At 43.2% G+C, this 17286-nt stretch overlaps 1 protein-coding gene across 1 annotated transcript in view; it reads left to right on the plus strand.

The window, feature by feature from the left end:
• Nucleotides 1-12112, plus strand: part of DOP1B (DOP1 leucine zipper like protein B) — a 224042-nt gene extending 211930 nt beyond the window's left edge. Inside the window, exon 37 of the mRNA XM_030202211.1 lies at nt 9227-12112. Within this exon, the coding sequence (XP_030058071.1) occupies nt 9227-9475 (249 nt within the window). The 3' untranslated portion in view covers nt 9476-12112. The remainder of the gene's footprint in view (nt 1-9226) is intronic.
• The last annotated feature ends 5174 nt before the right edge of the window (nt 12113-17286 follow it).

Raw genomic sequence — 17286 nt, forward strand, 5'->3', positions numbered from 1 at the left:
TAAAGTTGCGTATTCATTTTAAAGTTTCACGCTTGGTTTTTAAAAGTATTCACAGTCAAAGTGCTGATGATTTAGATTGACTACTTGTGTTTCCTATTAATCAATCTAATTCAAGAAGAATAAGACGATTTAGATTTTCCTTCCATGAAGAACATTCAGTTGAAATCAATTTGGGAACAAACTTTTGAAATCAGATTGCTAAAATTTGGAGTGATAGTCCCTTTCAAATCTGACAACCAACATCTTTCTTGAATTTTAGGAAAGTGTTAAAAAGACATTTATTCTACAGATAATGGTGTTATTAAAATTAATGTGAGCTTCTTGAATAAAATTGCTCGTAATTCCTTTAATGAAAAGGTCTTCTTCGATTGTGATCCACTTTGCATTCTAAGGGCCCTGTTTACTAAGGTGCGTTAATGTTTTTAGCATGCCTACACTTAGAGCGCATGCTAACCATGTAGGCGCCTATAGGGATATTATAGGCACGTACATGATTAATGCGCATTAAAAACATTAACGCGCCTATAACGCTGCTTAGTAAACAGGGCCGTAAGGGATAAAAGTGGATTATAAGACTTAGGATAGTTATGAGCGCAGAAATGTTAGCTTTTGTGATAGACTTGCCCCCTAAGAAGGTAGCTTGAAGACAGTAGACAAGGGGTTGTTGGGGCATATATGTACTTATCTATCTAAGCAGTAAAAAAAAACATAGAGGAAATGGATGGGCAGACTGATCAATTGAACTAATTGATCTTCGTCTGCTGTCATTTACTAGATCATGGTAGTTATTTATAGAAGCAAGTCTAGCTCCCCCATTCATGATTTGCAGATGTAAATATCAGTATTTACACATGTATGAAACATTTGCAAGTACACCCTGATTTTAGACAGTCAATATGTACACATGCAATCCCACAGTATGTAAGGATTTTCAAGTGAGCATGGTTTGAGATTAAAATCTGCATAGTTAACGTGTATATGAGAAAATTCACACATCAGCGTTATTTCTACCTGCTCCGTCAAACACTGAAGCTTTTTAAAACTGCTAGTTTTCAGCCAGTCAGGAAGTTCCTCATTGTTTGTTGCCTCCTCCAAATTAAACATAAATGATAATTGTAGCTTCTACATATAATTAGCAGCAGTCATGCTTGTAGGTTTGCGAAATGGCTGACGTGCATATATTGCTTTATTTCTGCCGTTGATGTTAATATTTGTAAAATGGCTATTCACGCTGCATGTAGCTGGTATATCCACGTTCAACCCATGCAGATAATTTAGAAAAGGCTCTACAAGATCCAAGATGGCTGCCTGAGAGAGGCTGAAAATCCAGTTTTCTTAATATATCTCTCACTGTGAATCTTGTGATGTTCAATTGTAAAATTGAATTGAATTATAATTTATTTAGAATTTTAAGTGGAGGAAAAGACCTCAAACATCTTAGCTCAGCAACAGAAATAATCTCTTAGTGCCGGCTCTTCACAGACTCCAGTTCTATCATTGGTCAAAAATCTCCATTCTTCATTATATCGTTTTTGTAATTTTTTTACAGATGTTTTATGTTTTAATTTCAACCTCTTCTTCAACACTTATTGTCAAAGGATAATATAAATATTTAACAGCACTTAGCTTAGCTTTCTACCCGTTTCACTTCTGTACCAAGCTTCGTCAGGGGACTTAAGTGCTTCCCAATCTCATTCTTGTGCCAAACCTTCAACATGGCGTACCGTGGCTACAAGACGCCGACCTTTTAAAGAAATGCCATGTTGGAAGGTTTTGGCACAAGAATGAGATAGTAACATAGTAGATGACGGCAGAAAAAGACCTGCACGGTCCATCTAGTCTGCCCAACAAGATAAACTCATATGTGCTGCTACTTGTGTATACCTTACATTGATTTGTATCTGCCATTTTCAGGACACAGACCGTAGAAGTCTTGCCCAGAACTAGCCCCATTTTCAGGACACAGACCGTAGAAGTCTTGCCCAGAACTAGCCCCATTTTCAGGGCACAGACCGTAGAAGTCTTGCCCAGAACTAGCCCCATTTTCAGGACACAGACCGTAGAAGTCTTGCCCAGAACTAGCCCCATTTTCAGGGCACAGACCGTAGAAGACTTGCCCAGAACTAGCCCCATTTTCAGGACACAGACCGTAGAAGTCTTGCCCAGAACTAGCCCCATTTTCAGGGCACAGACCGTAGAAGACTTGCCCAGAACTAGCCCCATTTTCAGGACACAGACCGTAGAAGTCTTGCCCAGAACTAGCCCCATTTTCAGGGCACAGACCGTAGAAGTCTTGCCCAGAACTAGCCCCATTTTCAGGGCACGGACCGTAGAAGTCTTGCCCAGAACTAGCCCCATTTTCAGGGCACAGACCGTAGAAGTCTTGCCCAGAACTAGCCCCATTTTCAGGGCACAGACCGTAGAAGACTTGCCCAGAACTAGCCCCATTTTCAGGACACAGACCGTAGAAGTCTTGCCCAGAACTAGCCCCATTTTCAGGGCACAGACCGTAGAAGACTTGCCCAGAACTAGCCCCATTTTCAGGACACAGACCGTAGAAGTCTTGCCCAGAACTAGCCCCATTTTCAGGGCACAGACCGTAGAAGTCTTGCCCAGAACTAGCCCCATTTTCAGGACACACACCGTAGAAGTCTTGCCCAGAACTAGCCCCATTTTCAGGGCACAGACCGTAGAAGTCTTGCCCAGAACTAGCCCCATTTTCAGGGCACGGACCGTAGAAGTCTTGCCCAGAACTAGCCCCACCACCCAAACACCAGCCCCGCCTCCCAATCTCAGCTAAGCTTCTGAGGATCCATTCCTTCTGCACAGGATTCCTTTATGTTTATCCCACGCATGCCGCTACCGTTTTCATCTCCACCACCTCCCGCGGGAGGGCATTCCAAATATCTACCACTCTCTCCGTGAAAAAATACTTCCTGACATTGGGAAGCGCTTGGTACAGAAATGAAATGGAGAGCCCCGCTGGGTAGAAAGCTAAGCTAAGTGTCGTTATTCTGTAACAGGGCATTGAAGGAAGTGAAACTAGGAAATCAAGTACGCTAGCGTTTAACTATAGAAAAGGTGATTACGACAAAATGAGAAAAATGGTGAAAAAAAGACTGAAAGGAGCAGCTCGCAGAGTAAAAAACTTGCATCAGGCGTGGATGCTGTTTAAAAACGCCATCCTGGAGGTTCAGGACAAATATATTCCACGTATTAGAAAAAAGGGAAAAAAGACTAAACGTCAGCCGGCGTGGCTAAACAGTAAGATAAAGGAAATCATTAGAGCCAAAAAACAATCCTTCAGAAAGTGGAGAAGAGAACCAACTGAAAGTAACAGGATAGATCATAAGGAATGCCAAGCCAAATGCAAAGCGGAGATAAGGAGGGCAAAAAAGGACTTTGAGAAGAAATTAGCGTTGGAAGCAAAAATACATAGTAAAAACTTTTTTAGATACATTAAAAGCAGGAAACCGGCCAAAGAGTCGGTTGGGCCGCTGGACGAAAATGGTGTTAAAGGGGCGATCAAGGAGGACAAAGCCGTAGCGGAGAAATTAAACGAATTCTTTGCTTCGGTCTTCACCGAGGAGGATTTGGGGGGGACACCGGTGCCGGAAAGAATATTTGAAGCGGGGGAATCGGAGAAACTAAACAAATTCTCTGTAACCTTGGAGGATGTAATGGGTCAGTTCAGCAAGCTGAAGAGTAGTAAATCACCGGGACCTGATGGTATTCATCCCAGAGTATTAATAGAACTAAAAAATGAACTTGCGGAGCTACTGTTAGAAATATGCAATCTGTCCCTAAAATCGAGTGTAATACCGGAAGACTGGAGGGTAGCCAATGTTACTCCGATTTTTAAGAAGGGTTCCAGAGGAGATCCGGGAAATTATAGACCGGTGAGTCTGACGTCGGTGCCGGGCAAGATGGTGGAGGCTATTATTAAGAATAAAATTGCAGAGCATATACAAAAACATGGACTGATGAGACAAAGTCAGCACGGATTTAGTGAAGGGAAGTCTTGCCTCACCAATCTAATGCATTTTTTTGAGGGGGTAAGCAAACATGTGGACAATGGGGAGCCGGTTGATATTGTATATCTGGATTTTCAGAAGGCGTTTGACAAAGTGCCGCACGAAAGACTCCTGAAGAAATTGCAGAGTCATGGAATCGGAGGTAGGGTATTATTATGGATTAAGAACTGGTTGAAAGATAGGAAGCAGAGAGTAGGATTGCGTGGCCAGTATTCTCAGTGGAGGAGGGTAGTTAGTGGGGTCCCGCAGGGGTCTGTGCTGGGTCCGTTGCTTTTTAATGTATTTATAAATGACCTAGAGATGGGAATAACTAGTGAGGTAATTAAATTCGCCGATGACACAAAATTATTCAGGGTCGTCAAGTCGCAGGAGGAATGTGAACGATTACAGGAGGACCTTGCGAGACTGGGAGAATGGGCGTGCAAGTGGCAGATGAAGTTCAATGTTGACAAGTGCAAAGTGATGCATGTGGGTAAGAGGAACCCGAATTATAGCTACGTCTTGCAAGGTTCCGCGTTAGGAGTTACGGATCAAGAAAGGGATCTGGGTGTCGTCGTCGATGATACGCTGAAACCTTCTGCTCAGTGTGCTGCTGCGGCTAGGAAAGCGAATAGAATGTTGGGTGTTATTAAGAAGGGTATGGAGTCCAGGTGTGCGGATGTTATAATGCCGTTGTATCGCTCCATGGTGCGACCGCACCTGGAGTATTGTGTTCAGTACTGGTCTCCGTATCTCAAAAAAGATATAGTAGAATTGGAAAAGGTACAGCGAAGGGCGACGAAAATGATAGTGGGGATGGGACGACTTTCCTATGAAGAGAGGCTGAGAAGGCTAGGGCTTTTCAGCTTGGAGAAGAGACGGCTGAGGGGAGATATGATAGAAGTGTATAAAATAATGAGTGGAATGGATCGGGTGGAGGTGAAGCGACTGTTCACGCTATCCAAAAATACTAGGACTAGAGGGCATGAGTTGAAGCTACAGTGTGGTAAATTTAAAACGAATCGGAGAAAATTTTTCTTCACCCAACGTGTAATTAGACTCTGGAATTCATTGCCGGAGAACGTGGTACGGGCGGTTAGCTTGACGGAGTTTAAAAAGGGGTTAGATAGATTCCTAAAGGACAAGTCCATAGACCGCTATTAAATGGACTGGAAAAATTCCTCATTTTTAGGTACAACTTGTCTGGAATGTTTTTACGTTTGGGGAGCGTGCCAGGTGCCCTTGACCTGGATTGGCCACTGTCGGTGACAGGATGCTGGGCTAGATGGACCTTTGGTCTTTCCCAGTATGGCACTACTTATGTACTTATGTACTTATGTAGGGCGCCTCCAATTATATGTCTGATAGGAGCCTATTCTAGAAGAAAATAGGAAAACCAAACACTTCCACAGAATGAGCCAAAAGTGTGGAAGTGACCCCAATAAGTCTGTTCCAGGATAAAACCAATAAAAAGTTTCGTTACAAATTCAAAATCAGAAAGTCAGTTCATGTGCTATAGATGTACAAACGCACCTTGTACGTACTATATAGATAAACCCAACCTGTGTTTGCAGGTGCACAGGCTCAAAATATGGAAATGGATAAACAGGTAGCCCACTTCTCAAGTCTCTTCACTGGCTCCCTGTCCACTTCCGTATACAGTTCAAACTTCTCTTACTGACCTTTAAATGCATCCACTCTATGACCCCCTCGTTACCTCTCCTCTCTCATTTCTCCCTACATTCCTCCCCGTGAACCCCGCTCTCTGAGCAAGTCTCTCTTGTCGTCCCCCTTCTCCTCCACCGCTAACTCCAGACTTCGTTCCTTTTACCTTGCTGCACCTTATGCCTGGAACCGTCTTCCTGAGCCCATACGTCTAGCTCCATCTGAAGACTCACCTTTTCACTGCTGCCTTTGGCTCCTAGCTGTTACTCATTTGCCCTCCTCCTCCCCTGTTCCTCTTTACCCTGTAATTCCCTTGCCCGTAATGTCTTGTCTGTCTGTTTTACCTAGCTTGTAAGCTCTTTGAGCAGGGACTGACTCTCTATGTCAAATGTTCAGCGCTGCGTGCGTCTGGAAGCACTGTATAAATGCTATTAGTAGTAGTAGTAGTTTACCCATATAGCATAGCAAGTTGTGTTTGTGTATCTATAGCACGTGAACTCACTTTGTGATTTTGTATTTGTAAATAAATGTTTTATTTGTTTTATCCTGGAACAGACTTAGGGGCCCTCTTACTAAGGCGCGCCGAAAAATGGCCTGCGCTGGTATAGGCGCATATATTGGACGCAGGCAGGTCCATTTTTTTTCAGCACGCCTGCAAAAAAAAGGCCTTTTTTATGTTTTTGGCCGAAAATGGACATGCGGCAAAATAAAAATTGGTGCGCGTCCATTTTGGGCCTGAGACCTTACCACCATTGACTTAGTGATAAGGTCTCATGCGTTAACTGGGCGGTAATTGTCAGTGCGCGTACACTGCCGATTACCATCCGGTTAGTGCCACATGGTAAAAAATAAAAAATATTTTCTGCCGCTCGTATCGGACGCACGTAAAAATTAGAATTACCGCCTGGGGCACGCGGTAGCCAGGCTGTAGTTCTAATTTGACGTGCGTTGTGTACGGCTTTGCAAAAGGGCCCCTGATTGTGATCACTTCCACCCTGTTAGAAGCTTATTCTATACAGAAAAGTAGGCACCTTTTACTTTCCTTTCTAGGAGGTATGTGAACTCCTCTGCAGTTAGGTTCAAACCTTTGTACCAGCCATAGATCTGGTACGCATATAACATAATATTCTATCAGTTATCTGTGTCAGTGTTTACCCTACCCACATTGCATTACTGTGTACGCCCCCTTTGCAAATACACGCTATCTAAGAGACATGCATGTTTACAAAATAGCACTTAGGCAGATTATTGGCATTTATGTGTGTGTGTGCCAGGGGCGTAGCTACGTGGGGCCACGGGGGCCTGGGCCCCCGTAGATTTCGCCCTGGACCCCCCCCTGCCGATGACCCTCCCGCTGCCGTCGCCTACCTTTGCTGGCGGGGGACCCCAACCCCCACCAGCCGATGTCCTCTTTTCCCCTGCAAGGCTTCATTCTTCTGAGTCTGACGTCACGTCAGACTCACAGAAACAGAAGAACGAAGCCTTGCGCGGGAAAAGAGGACCTCGGCTGGCGGGGGTTGGGGTCCCCCGCCAGCAAAGGTAGGCGATGACGGCGGCGGGAGGGTTGGGGGGGGTCAAAGTTGGTGATGTCGGCAATGGTGGGGTGGTAGGGGGGTCGGCGGCGCCAGGGAGGGCTAAAATGTGCCCCCTCATCTCGGCTCTGGACCCTCCTCCCGCCGAAGTCTGGCTACGCCCCTGGTGTGTGCACAGAGTAACATATGTGCTAGTTTTCTAAACCTTCACACATGTAACATGCGTGTAAATGTTAGCACCTGTGTGCCTGAACTTTTTGTATTAGATGAAACTTCATATTTCAAGGTTTCTTATTCTGATTTTAGGTCCTTTCCCTGTAGTCCTCATGCTTATTTTAGAAGGTAATCTCCCTCCAGCCCTTTCTTCTGTCTTCGTTCAGTACTGTCAGATGTGGTGGAGTTAGACTTGCTGTCTGATGATCAACGGCATAGTGGCAGCTCACTGTAATCGGATCTATACTGGTGCAAGATGAAGAATCAGGAAAAATATCAAACATCTGCTGCACCATGGGATGCAGTCGAAAGCAACAGCTCAGTTTCTGTTGATTATCTTGGGATAAATCATTTAGTCTTAGTTTCTGGTTTTTGTTTTAAGCAAGCGAAGCACTCATGAATACGCATGACAAATAAGGGACAAGGACACAGAGTAGCAAGATTCCGGAATCCCAAGACTACTACTACTACTACTTATCATTTCTATAGCGCTACTAGACGTACGCAGCGCTGTACACTTGAACATGAAGAGACAGTCCCTGCTCGACAGAGCTTACAATCTAATTAGGACAGACAAACAGGACAAATAAGGGCCAAGGACACAGAGTAGCAAGATTCCGGAATCCCAAAGAGTAGCAAGATTCCGGAATCCAGAAGACTACTACTACTACTACTTATCATTTCTATAGCGCTACTAGATGTACGCAGCGCTGTACACTTGAACATGAAGAGACAAGTCCCTGCTCGACAGAGCTTACAATCTAATTAGGACAGACAAACAGGACAAATAAGGGATAAGGACAAAGAGTAGCAAGATTCCGGAATCCCAAAGAGTAGCAAGATTCCGGAATCCAGAAGACTACTACTACTACTTATCATTTCTATAGCGCTACTAGACGTACGCAGCGCTGTACACTTGAACATGAAGAGACAGTCCCTGCTCGACAGAGCTTACAATCTAATCAGGACAGACAAGCAGGACAAATAAGAGATAAGGACAAAGAGTAGCAAGATTCTGTGCAGAATCCCAAAGAGTAGCAAGATTCTGGAGTCCCAAAGACTACTACTACTACTTATCATTTCTATAGCGCTACTAGACGAATGCAGCGCTGTACACTTGAACATGAAGAGACAGTCCCTGCTCGACAGAGCTTACAATCTAATTAGGACAGACAAACAGGACAAATAAGGGATAAGGACAAAGAGTAGCAAGATTCCGGAATCCCAAAGAGTAGCAAGATTCCGGAATCCAGAAGACTACTACTACTACTTATCATTTCTATAGCGCTACTAGACGTACGCAGCGCTGTACACTTGAACATGAAGAGACAGTCCCTGCTCGACAGAGCTTACAATCTAATCAGGACAGACAAACAGGACAAATAAGGGATAAGGACAAAGAGTAGCAAGATTCCGGAATCCCAAAGAGTAGCAAGATTCTGTGCAGAATCCCAAAGAGTAGCAAGATTCCGGAATCCCAAAGACTACTACTACTTATCATTTCTATAGCGCTACTAGACGTACGCAGCGCTGTACACTTGAACATGAAGAGACAGTCCCTGCTCGACAGAGCTTACAATCTAATTAGGACAGACAAACAGGACAAACGAGATAAGGGAATATTAAGGTGAGGATGATAAAATAAGGGTTCTGAACAAGTGAATAAGGGTTAGGAGTTAAAACCCTTATTGCCGTCATGTTGCTGGGTCACATTTCACTTATTCACAGCTTGGTTAAAACTGCTGTAGGTCCACACCTCTTGGAATTTAATAGAGTTTTTTTTTCTATTATGTTTCTTTCCAGCTTTCCAACACCACCGGTGAGCTTACTTTGCAGAAACGGGACTTCCCACTCTTGAACCTTCGCTCCATCTCAAGTATCACCCAACTAATACCATTCTTCAGGATCCTGAGCAGTGCTTTCAAAACAGGGAGCAGCAGCCAATCAAGCACACCCCCCTCTGTGGAGTACCCAGTTCAGGACGCCACCAGGGTCCTGAAAGAGCTGGAGGAAAACGTGGAATATGATTTCCTTGACAATCTGGAAAGTTAGACGTTTCCAGGGACACGCAATCAGCCTGGCTGACAAAGATTGTGAAAACACTAGGTGGGATAAAGTTGAACGACTGAACTGTCATGTGTAATCGGAGTGGATGATGCGGAATCCATGCCATGTGCTTTTAGGGGATGGTTAGCTGCTGCTATTTTTGTTGTTTTTTGTTTGTTTATGTCTGAGTGTAAAGCATTATTTAAGTTGAATTCTCTCGATTTGAGAGGCTGAAGGACAGACTGGTAATTTTGCCAAAACTGTTTACCGAGCACAGATTAACGTAAAGCTTATGTGTCCATCAAAAAGTTCATTCTGCGGTTTACAAGTTGTTAAATGTCTCACCTAGTTCACGCCAAACATTAGCCTGAAGGAGGAGGGGGGGGGGGGGGAAGGAGCAGCGTCTGTTGCACATTTTGTTCAGGGGCTTGATCAGTTCATAAAGGCTGTAAGAAGACCATTCTTTGTTTCTGCCGCTATATATGCGCAACCTGCATTTCATAAGTTGTTAAAATAGACAGTGTGCCTGCAGCATGCATTCGACACATATATTTTCCATATGGTCATGTTATATGTATCAGATGTGTAAGAGAATGTTCCTCTAGATAAGGGGTGAGACAGTAAAATACATCTGCCTAAAGTGATACTGCTCGTCCTGCACGGTCAGTGTGGGGGACACGGCAGATGTGGCATGGCAGTTCTCTTTCAAAGGAATTTCTCAGAATTGATCCAGTAGGAAATTGAAAGCTGCTGATGTGTATTGACAGCGGTGATGCAGCAGCCAGGGTCTGCAAAATGTAGCCACGTGATTGGCCTGTCCTAATATTCAGTTCCCGCTGAATTGCTGCAGAATCTTTCTCCCTACATGTTGTGGCTCTGTTTTCAGTGGATCTATGTAAGAATTAGCCAGAGGCAGCAATGTAGCTGAACTTTTTACTATGGTGTAAATCTGCACTCAGATTTCAAGGTGACATGCCCATCTTAAAGGGCTTAAATCCTTTTATAAACGAAGTCATCGTAAGAGGAATATTGGGAGACACAGCACTGGCAACTAGTTGTATTGGTTTTCATACATTCCAAGCAATTTTCCTTTGAGTTAAAGTAATTCTGCACCACTAGACCCCAGTTGCATTGTTTTCAGAAATAAAATGTCTTAATCCAAGAATGCCTTATGTATAGCAATGCAGGCTGCACCCATTGTTACAGAACCAGTGAAACTCCTGATTCATTGCAGCGAAGGAAAACTAAGAGAATCACATGTCACCTATAAATTTATAGTTAACAGCTGGACAACCACATTAGCCGTGGTTTTATTTAAGGGTTATGGTACAACCAAGGAAGGAAGGAAGGGGATGGCGTGCTGGTTAGGTGGGTTATTTTCCACACTCGCCAAACATCACGAGATGAGTAATGTAGGAAGGAGGAGGATGTAGAAATGTGATAGGCTGCTGTGATAAGCGCTAGCTCAGCGGAGCAGGCTAGGGCAGCAGCTGGAAGAGATTAATAGAGCCCACAGATGATCACTGCAAATATCTGTGCCGTGTCCTGATGAAGAACACATGTTTCAGCACATGGTTCTCCTGCCTTACGAGTTATTCCTTCTAATCGGGTGTTCATTTTATAGCTACAGAGCCAGGCACAGTCTAGTGTCGTAGGAAAGAGCCAGGTAGCATTTATGCAGTGTTAGAAGATGGATGCCAAAAATCGGACATTGTGATTGGTCAAGCCAAAACTTGGGCTTAATAATTGAGCAGATGGGCTTGTAATGCAGCTCTTCAGTGCCTTTGTAAGGCCCTGGCCAGTGGCATGCTGCCATTAATGAGGACCGACTCCATCACACTGCGATCTGACTTCATGCTAAAATTCCAGCTGATGTAATTAAGAGTGGAAGTTACACTTTTAGCTTTTAAAGCCAGAACGTAAGTCTCTTTGGTTTGAGGACAATTGAGGAAATGTCAAGCTCATGTCTCTGGCTGTAGCTGAGCCATGTAAGGAAGCCCTGCCATGCGTCCCCACTGTTAAAAGTGGCAGCTGCTCTGGATGGGAGTAAGCACCTCAGTAGCCTGTTCGTACATTATTTGTGGAGTGCAGAGCTTGGACACATTAAATCCCATGGAGAAAAGAATTAAGAGCAGTGGTTCTAGGATATGTGCCTATCGATAATAACCTTAGCTGGCAGGAAACGCACACAAGCCCATAAACAGTGTGCAAATACAACTTGGCAGGACAAGTGTTCTACACCTGGGGAAGGGGGGCATTTCTTAATGGGTTTTCCACAGATAAACAGTATTCACTCATAGAAAAACCCCTCTTGGGGCCTGGGTGTACCAGTAAGTGACCCTGTCTCACTGACTCCACAGGGAGTCTCCCTTATAAAATCTACCTATGCATAAGAGCCAGCTCTGTGGGTGCCACGGGATGCTGAGCAACCCCAGTATTGAGCAAGCTCATTTGTTATGCCCAGAGAGGGGTAATTTTGTATTCTGTTTGGCACCCCCAGTCATTGTGAAACATTGGTGCTTATGCATAGGTACAAGCTAAGTAAGAGGGCTGGATGTAGACCACTCCCTGGTTATTAAATGGAATCGAGCATATTTATTTCTTTTTGTTACATTTGTACCCCGCACTTTCCCACTCATGGCAGGCTCAATGCGGCTTACATGGGGCAATGGAGGGTTAAGTGACTTGCCCAGAGTCACAAGGAGCTGCCTGTGCCTGACGTGGGAATCGAACTCAGTTCCTCAGGACCAAAGTCCACCACCCTAACCACTAGGCCACTCCTCCACTGTTGCTACTATTTGAGATTCTACATGGAATGTTGCTATTCCAATAGCAACATTCCATGTAGAAGTCGTCGGCCCTTGCAGATCACCAATGTGGCCGCGCAGGCTTCAGGGTTAAGTGACTTGCCCAGAGTCACAAGGAGCTGCCTGTGCCTGAAGTGGGAATCGAACTCAGTTCCCCAGGACCAAAGTCCACCACCCTAACCACTAGGCCACTCCTCCACGGTAAAACTAAAGAGAGATAGATGAAGCACTCCTCAGAGAGTAGACCAACAAGTTAGTAATTATATTAATGTCATTTTTTATTTTTATGTGCAGATGCTTTCCATTTAATACACTGAAATTATTGTTTGCTCTATGCCTGGAGCCGCCTGTATGAGGTGCGGTTCTTTCTTTTCCCCTTAGGAATATCTTGTGGATTTTTATGCCTAATTATGTTGCTTGAATGTAGCATGAAAACGAGTAGATCGCAGAAGTGCAATCGTACAGTTTGATCAAAGAGTGATACTGCTGTTCATCTGCCAAATCAGACGTTCAATATATTGCCGTAACGGCCTACCCCAAGGGTGGCTCATTGCACATGACCTCCCCAGTTCCATCTCTGAGTCAAGATGTGCTGCTCATTAGGTTGGCCTAGTTGAGGACAAGAGGAGTTCAGGGAGCCTGTTTTATAAAGGCAAGTAACCACCCCTGTTACCTTTATACAACAGCCGCCTGTTAGAAAATTAGCCATTGAGGCCAAAATTCCATATATGGCGCCGAAAAACCACTATTCTATAAATGGCATTCAGTTGGATGCCGTTTATAGAATAGGTTTTGGCGTCGGGATCCACACCCAGTTTTGGATGCCAGGATTTATACCAACTGAAACCTGGTGTAAATTCTTGCGTCTTATTCTGTAACACTATGTGCAACACCCCTAATCCGCCCATGCCCACTTTTTGGATGTACGCATTAAATTTATGCACAAACCCTGGTGCCTAAAGATGCTTGTGACACTTTAATGCCTATTAACGCTGCTAATTAGCACCCAATTATTGGTGCTAATTGACTTGTTTGCCAATTGCGTGCATAATTAGGTGCACGCCCAACTTTGCATGCACAGTTTTTAGCACCATATATAAAATTAGGGAGTTAGTGACCTAATTACTGCTGGTCACAGAAGGATTCCTGGGGAAAGACTTTTGCTGTGAAGATCAACTAGGTATACTAAGAGTAAATGTTAAAAAGGGAAAATCCCTGGGTAATTGTGAATGAGGCCTGATGGTGTCAGACCCCAGCCCTGGGTGTTACTGAGCTGGAAACAGAAAGTTGCAGAAAGACGTGCTGGGTCACAAGAGATTGGAATAATATGACAGAAACAAGGAGCATTATCCTGTAATGTAGACATACATCAGTCTTCTAAAATCAGTGTTTGCCACATGTAAATTCATTTATTTCAACAAACAGAATATTTTTTGTGCATTGTGCAGGGTTAAAAAAAAAAGGCACAGGACTCAGCAGATTTGTTTTCTTTCTGTGGGTTCTATTGGGTTATGACACATTGAGGTGTGTGTTTTGGTTTTTTTAAGTGATTATGTAGTGTTTGAAACTCCTTTCCCCTCACCCATCAAGTGAATTGAAGGACAGTTTTGTAACAGGGCACCGACGTAGGTGCTATCTAAAGAGACACACAGGCACCTCTGCGTCTTTATAAAATACTAGCTTTTGAGGCTGGAGTCGTTCCTTGATGAAGGTGTGGACATTTTACAGTTGCTTGAGAGCAGGTGTAACCACTTGCAGGCAAAGTTCAAAAGTACACGCGAGGATTAAAGTATTTTATCATCAAGCTGCATACTTGCAAACTCTACCTGTGCTTCTCCCAGACCGCATGCTCTGCTCTGCCTTCTAGCACACTATACACCTTCTCATCAACATATGTACATGCAGACCAGTTGGTATGTTATAAAAAGTCTTTTACACGTGAAACAGACCTTATAAAGTTACTCCCATTATGCTATTGTGTGGCTGCATTCCCAGCCCTGGCTGCCTCAGATGGTCATGGTAGCACTGAGATAACCGGCTGACTTGGCAATGACCTACGTCTTGTATTACTACTACTACTAATCATTTCTAAAGCGCTACTAGACGTACGCAGCGCTGTACACTTGAATAAATAGTAAATGGAATACATATCGGTGATCACCAGATGGCAGCAACCGGTTTAAACATGTATTTTTCATTTCAGTACGTAAAGCAGGCTTTATTTCAAAATCAGTTTTATTTATGGAAGATTACGAATTTATTGTAATAATCACAATGAAACATTAATCCATACTTTTTTCAGTTTTATAAAGGGATGCACTTGTTGCTACATACCTGCACTTTCTCTTGAGATTTTAAGGGAAAATTATGCCCTCAGAGGGTAGTGCTTGTACCAAATTATTTCTGCTTGCCAAACCTGTGTCTCTTTGTTTTTAAGAATAGTAGCAGCTGGAATCTTTATACGGAGTCTTAGTAGAATAACTTTTCTTCCTTTTGTCTTTTGCTGAGGTTCTGTCTGTTTTAAACCCACTCTGGAATATCCTTCAACAAGAACTTCAGCTATTGTAAACTTCAAGTGATGTTTTCTTTGTTCTGTTAAATGTTCGAAAGACCAAGCTAGTCCTAGCTATCAAGTGGTAAATATTTTAGGTTGGGTCCATCACATAACTTTAAATCAAATGGATTTTTAAGCTGGTTAAAGTTATGCAGATTTTCAGCACTAAAAATATATATGTGCTACCATTGAAAATCCACAAATAAATTTCAACTGATTTGATATCCATTTAAAGTAAAATATTATAGAGTTTTACTGCTATTTATTGCCACTTTGATTTGTAAGTTGTATGTTTAGCAGCTGAATTATGCCTCTGAACCTGTTAGTGTTCTGTCCCAAACCATGCTTACTTTTTTAAATGTATAACTTTGAGTATTTTACAGTTTTAAATGGACAAAGTTATGCATATAATTGGCCTGGATTCTTCTTTTAGAAACGCACATGCATGCAATGTCTGTTCTTGACTGTATTGATGCTTTTGAATATAGACCAGCAAGTGGCCACTACAGACCAGGAGATTCTGGTTAACACCTGGCCTTTGTGGACATGGTTTGCCCACGCACACTGTCTCCAGAGACCAGATCTATTTGTGAAAGGTCACCGTATCACAGTTTTTGCATTACTGCCCTTTCCTGCCCATCTGGCTTTTTGTTGTTGTTTTGGGGGTTGTTTGTTTGCCCCCTTTTTTTTTTGCTATTTACTAGTCTTTGAGATGGTAAGTATGTCTTTAGCATTCTCAGCTTTAATTCTATATTCCTCCAGCTGCTGAGTTTCTTTAGTCTTCAAACATCTGCAGATCAGTGTCTTCAGCCATCTGTATAAATGTTATCCCAGTGTTTCAAGTGTAGTTATCATTACCCACCTTATTTATTTTGTTTTGTGAATGTAACAAACTTATGTTCTAATTTGGGAACAATTGTTTTCTGTGGATTAAAAAATAGTGTAATTTAACAGTACAATCACAAATAAATTGCAATTTAGCCTCTGTATAACATAGTGAACAAAAACTCTTTCAGATAATTATGAACAAACAACAAAAGAGAAACAAGGTGCTGTATGCCAAAGTGACTCATCAAACAAAAATATAAAAACAGTCCAAAAACAAACAGTGATTAAAAACTGAGCATAACACTATCATAGTCATGTTTGACCCATAGGTTGCTTCAGGAGTAAAAACAAAAACACAGACTGGCATAAACAATGTAGATTCTTGAATGTCTGTTGCAATTTTGGAAATTGATAGCTAAACATATATGATGGCCACATCATTATCAGACAATCACAGTAGATGTTTTCAAATTCATGTAATGAATGTTCAAGGTCTGTCAACAGATGATGTTAAACAGCCCTCGCCAGCTTGGGTTTTCAGGATTTCCCCAATGAATATGCATGAGAGCTATTTGCATATAATGGAGGCAGTGCATGCAAATAGCTCTCATACATATTCATTGGGGAAATCCTGAAAACATGACTGGATTGTGGCCCTCGCAGACCAAGGTTGGACAGCCCCCCCCCCCCCCCCTTCCCAGTGTAAAACATGATAGAGATGCAATGATCTTTAACCCTGTGGTTCTCAAAATGTCCTGGCAGACACCAGCCAGTTGGGTTTTTAGGACCTCCAGTCTCTTGACTCTCACAGCTTGTATGTTGAGAGCCTAGAATTCGCTTCCTTGGGTCTTAAGGAGGATGTCTCCTGGTTCTTGCTGGCTTCCAGGAAAGACCCCAGTAAGAGGTGCTATTTTTTCAAATGGAGGAGGTTTGCTGTCTGGTGTGAGAGCAAGGCCCTATATCCATTGTTTGTCCTACACAGTCTCTCTTTGCCTTCCTTATCAGAGCTTTGCCTTTGATTTGCCATTCCTTATGCTGTTTCCTATTATTTTCAGTTGGATCCTTCTTCCATATTCTGAAGGATTTTCTTTTAGCTCTAATAGTTAACCATGCCGGCTGTGATTTGGTCTCCCTTCCGCCTTTTTTAATACATGGAATATATTTGGCCTTGGCTTCCAGGATGGTTCATTTATAAAACTAGAATTTTAACCCATGTGTGCTTGTAGCAGCAACACACTATACAGAAATATTTACAGATAGAACTTAACTACGGTGCATTAAGTCTGAAGTTGAGGTTGGTCGCCTACACAAAACTTCAAATGGAGCAAGTTTTGTACAGCACTTAGATTGTGAGCCCACTAGGAGAGAGAAAGTACCTGCACATAATACAGTACAGTCTCAATTATCCAACCTCTGCTAATCCAACCGTCTGGCATATCTGACAGACTCCCCGGGTGATGTCATCGCATTGCCTTTAAGAAGCTTAGCCGAGATTGGGTGGCAGAGCCAGTGCTGGGAAGCGGGGATAGTGCTGGGCAGACTTATACAGTCTGGCCCAGGACTGGTGGTTGGGAGGCGGGGAAAATGCTGGGCAGACTTGTACGGTCTGTGCCCTGAAGAGGACAGGT

This window comes from Microcaecilia unicolor, chromosome 4 (genome assembly GCF_901765095.1).
Source record: "Microcaecilia unicolor chromosome 4, aMicUni1.1, whole genome shotgun sequence".
Lineage (NCBI taxonomy): Eukaryota > Metazoa > Chordata > Amphibia > Gymnophiona > Siphonopidae > Microcaecilia > Microcaecilia unicolor.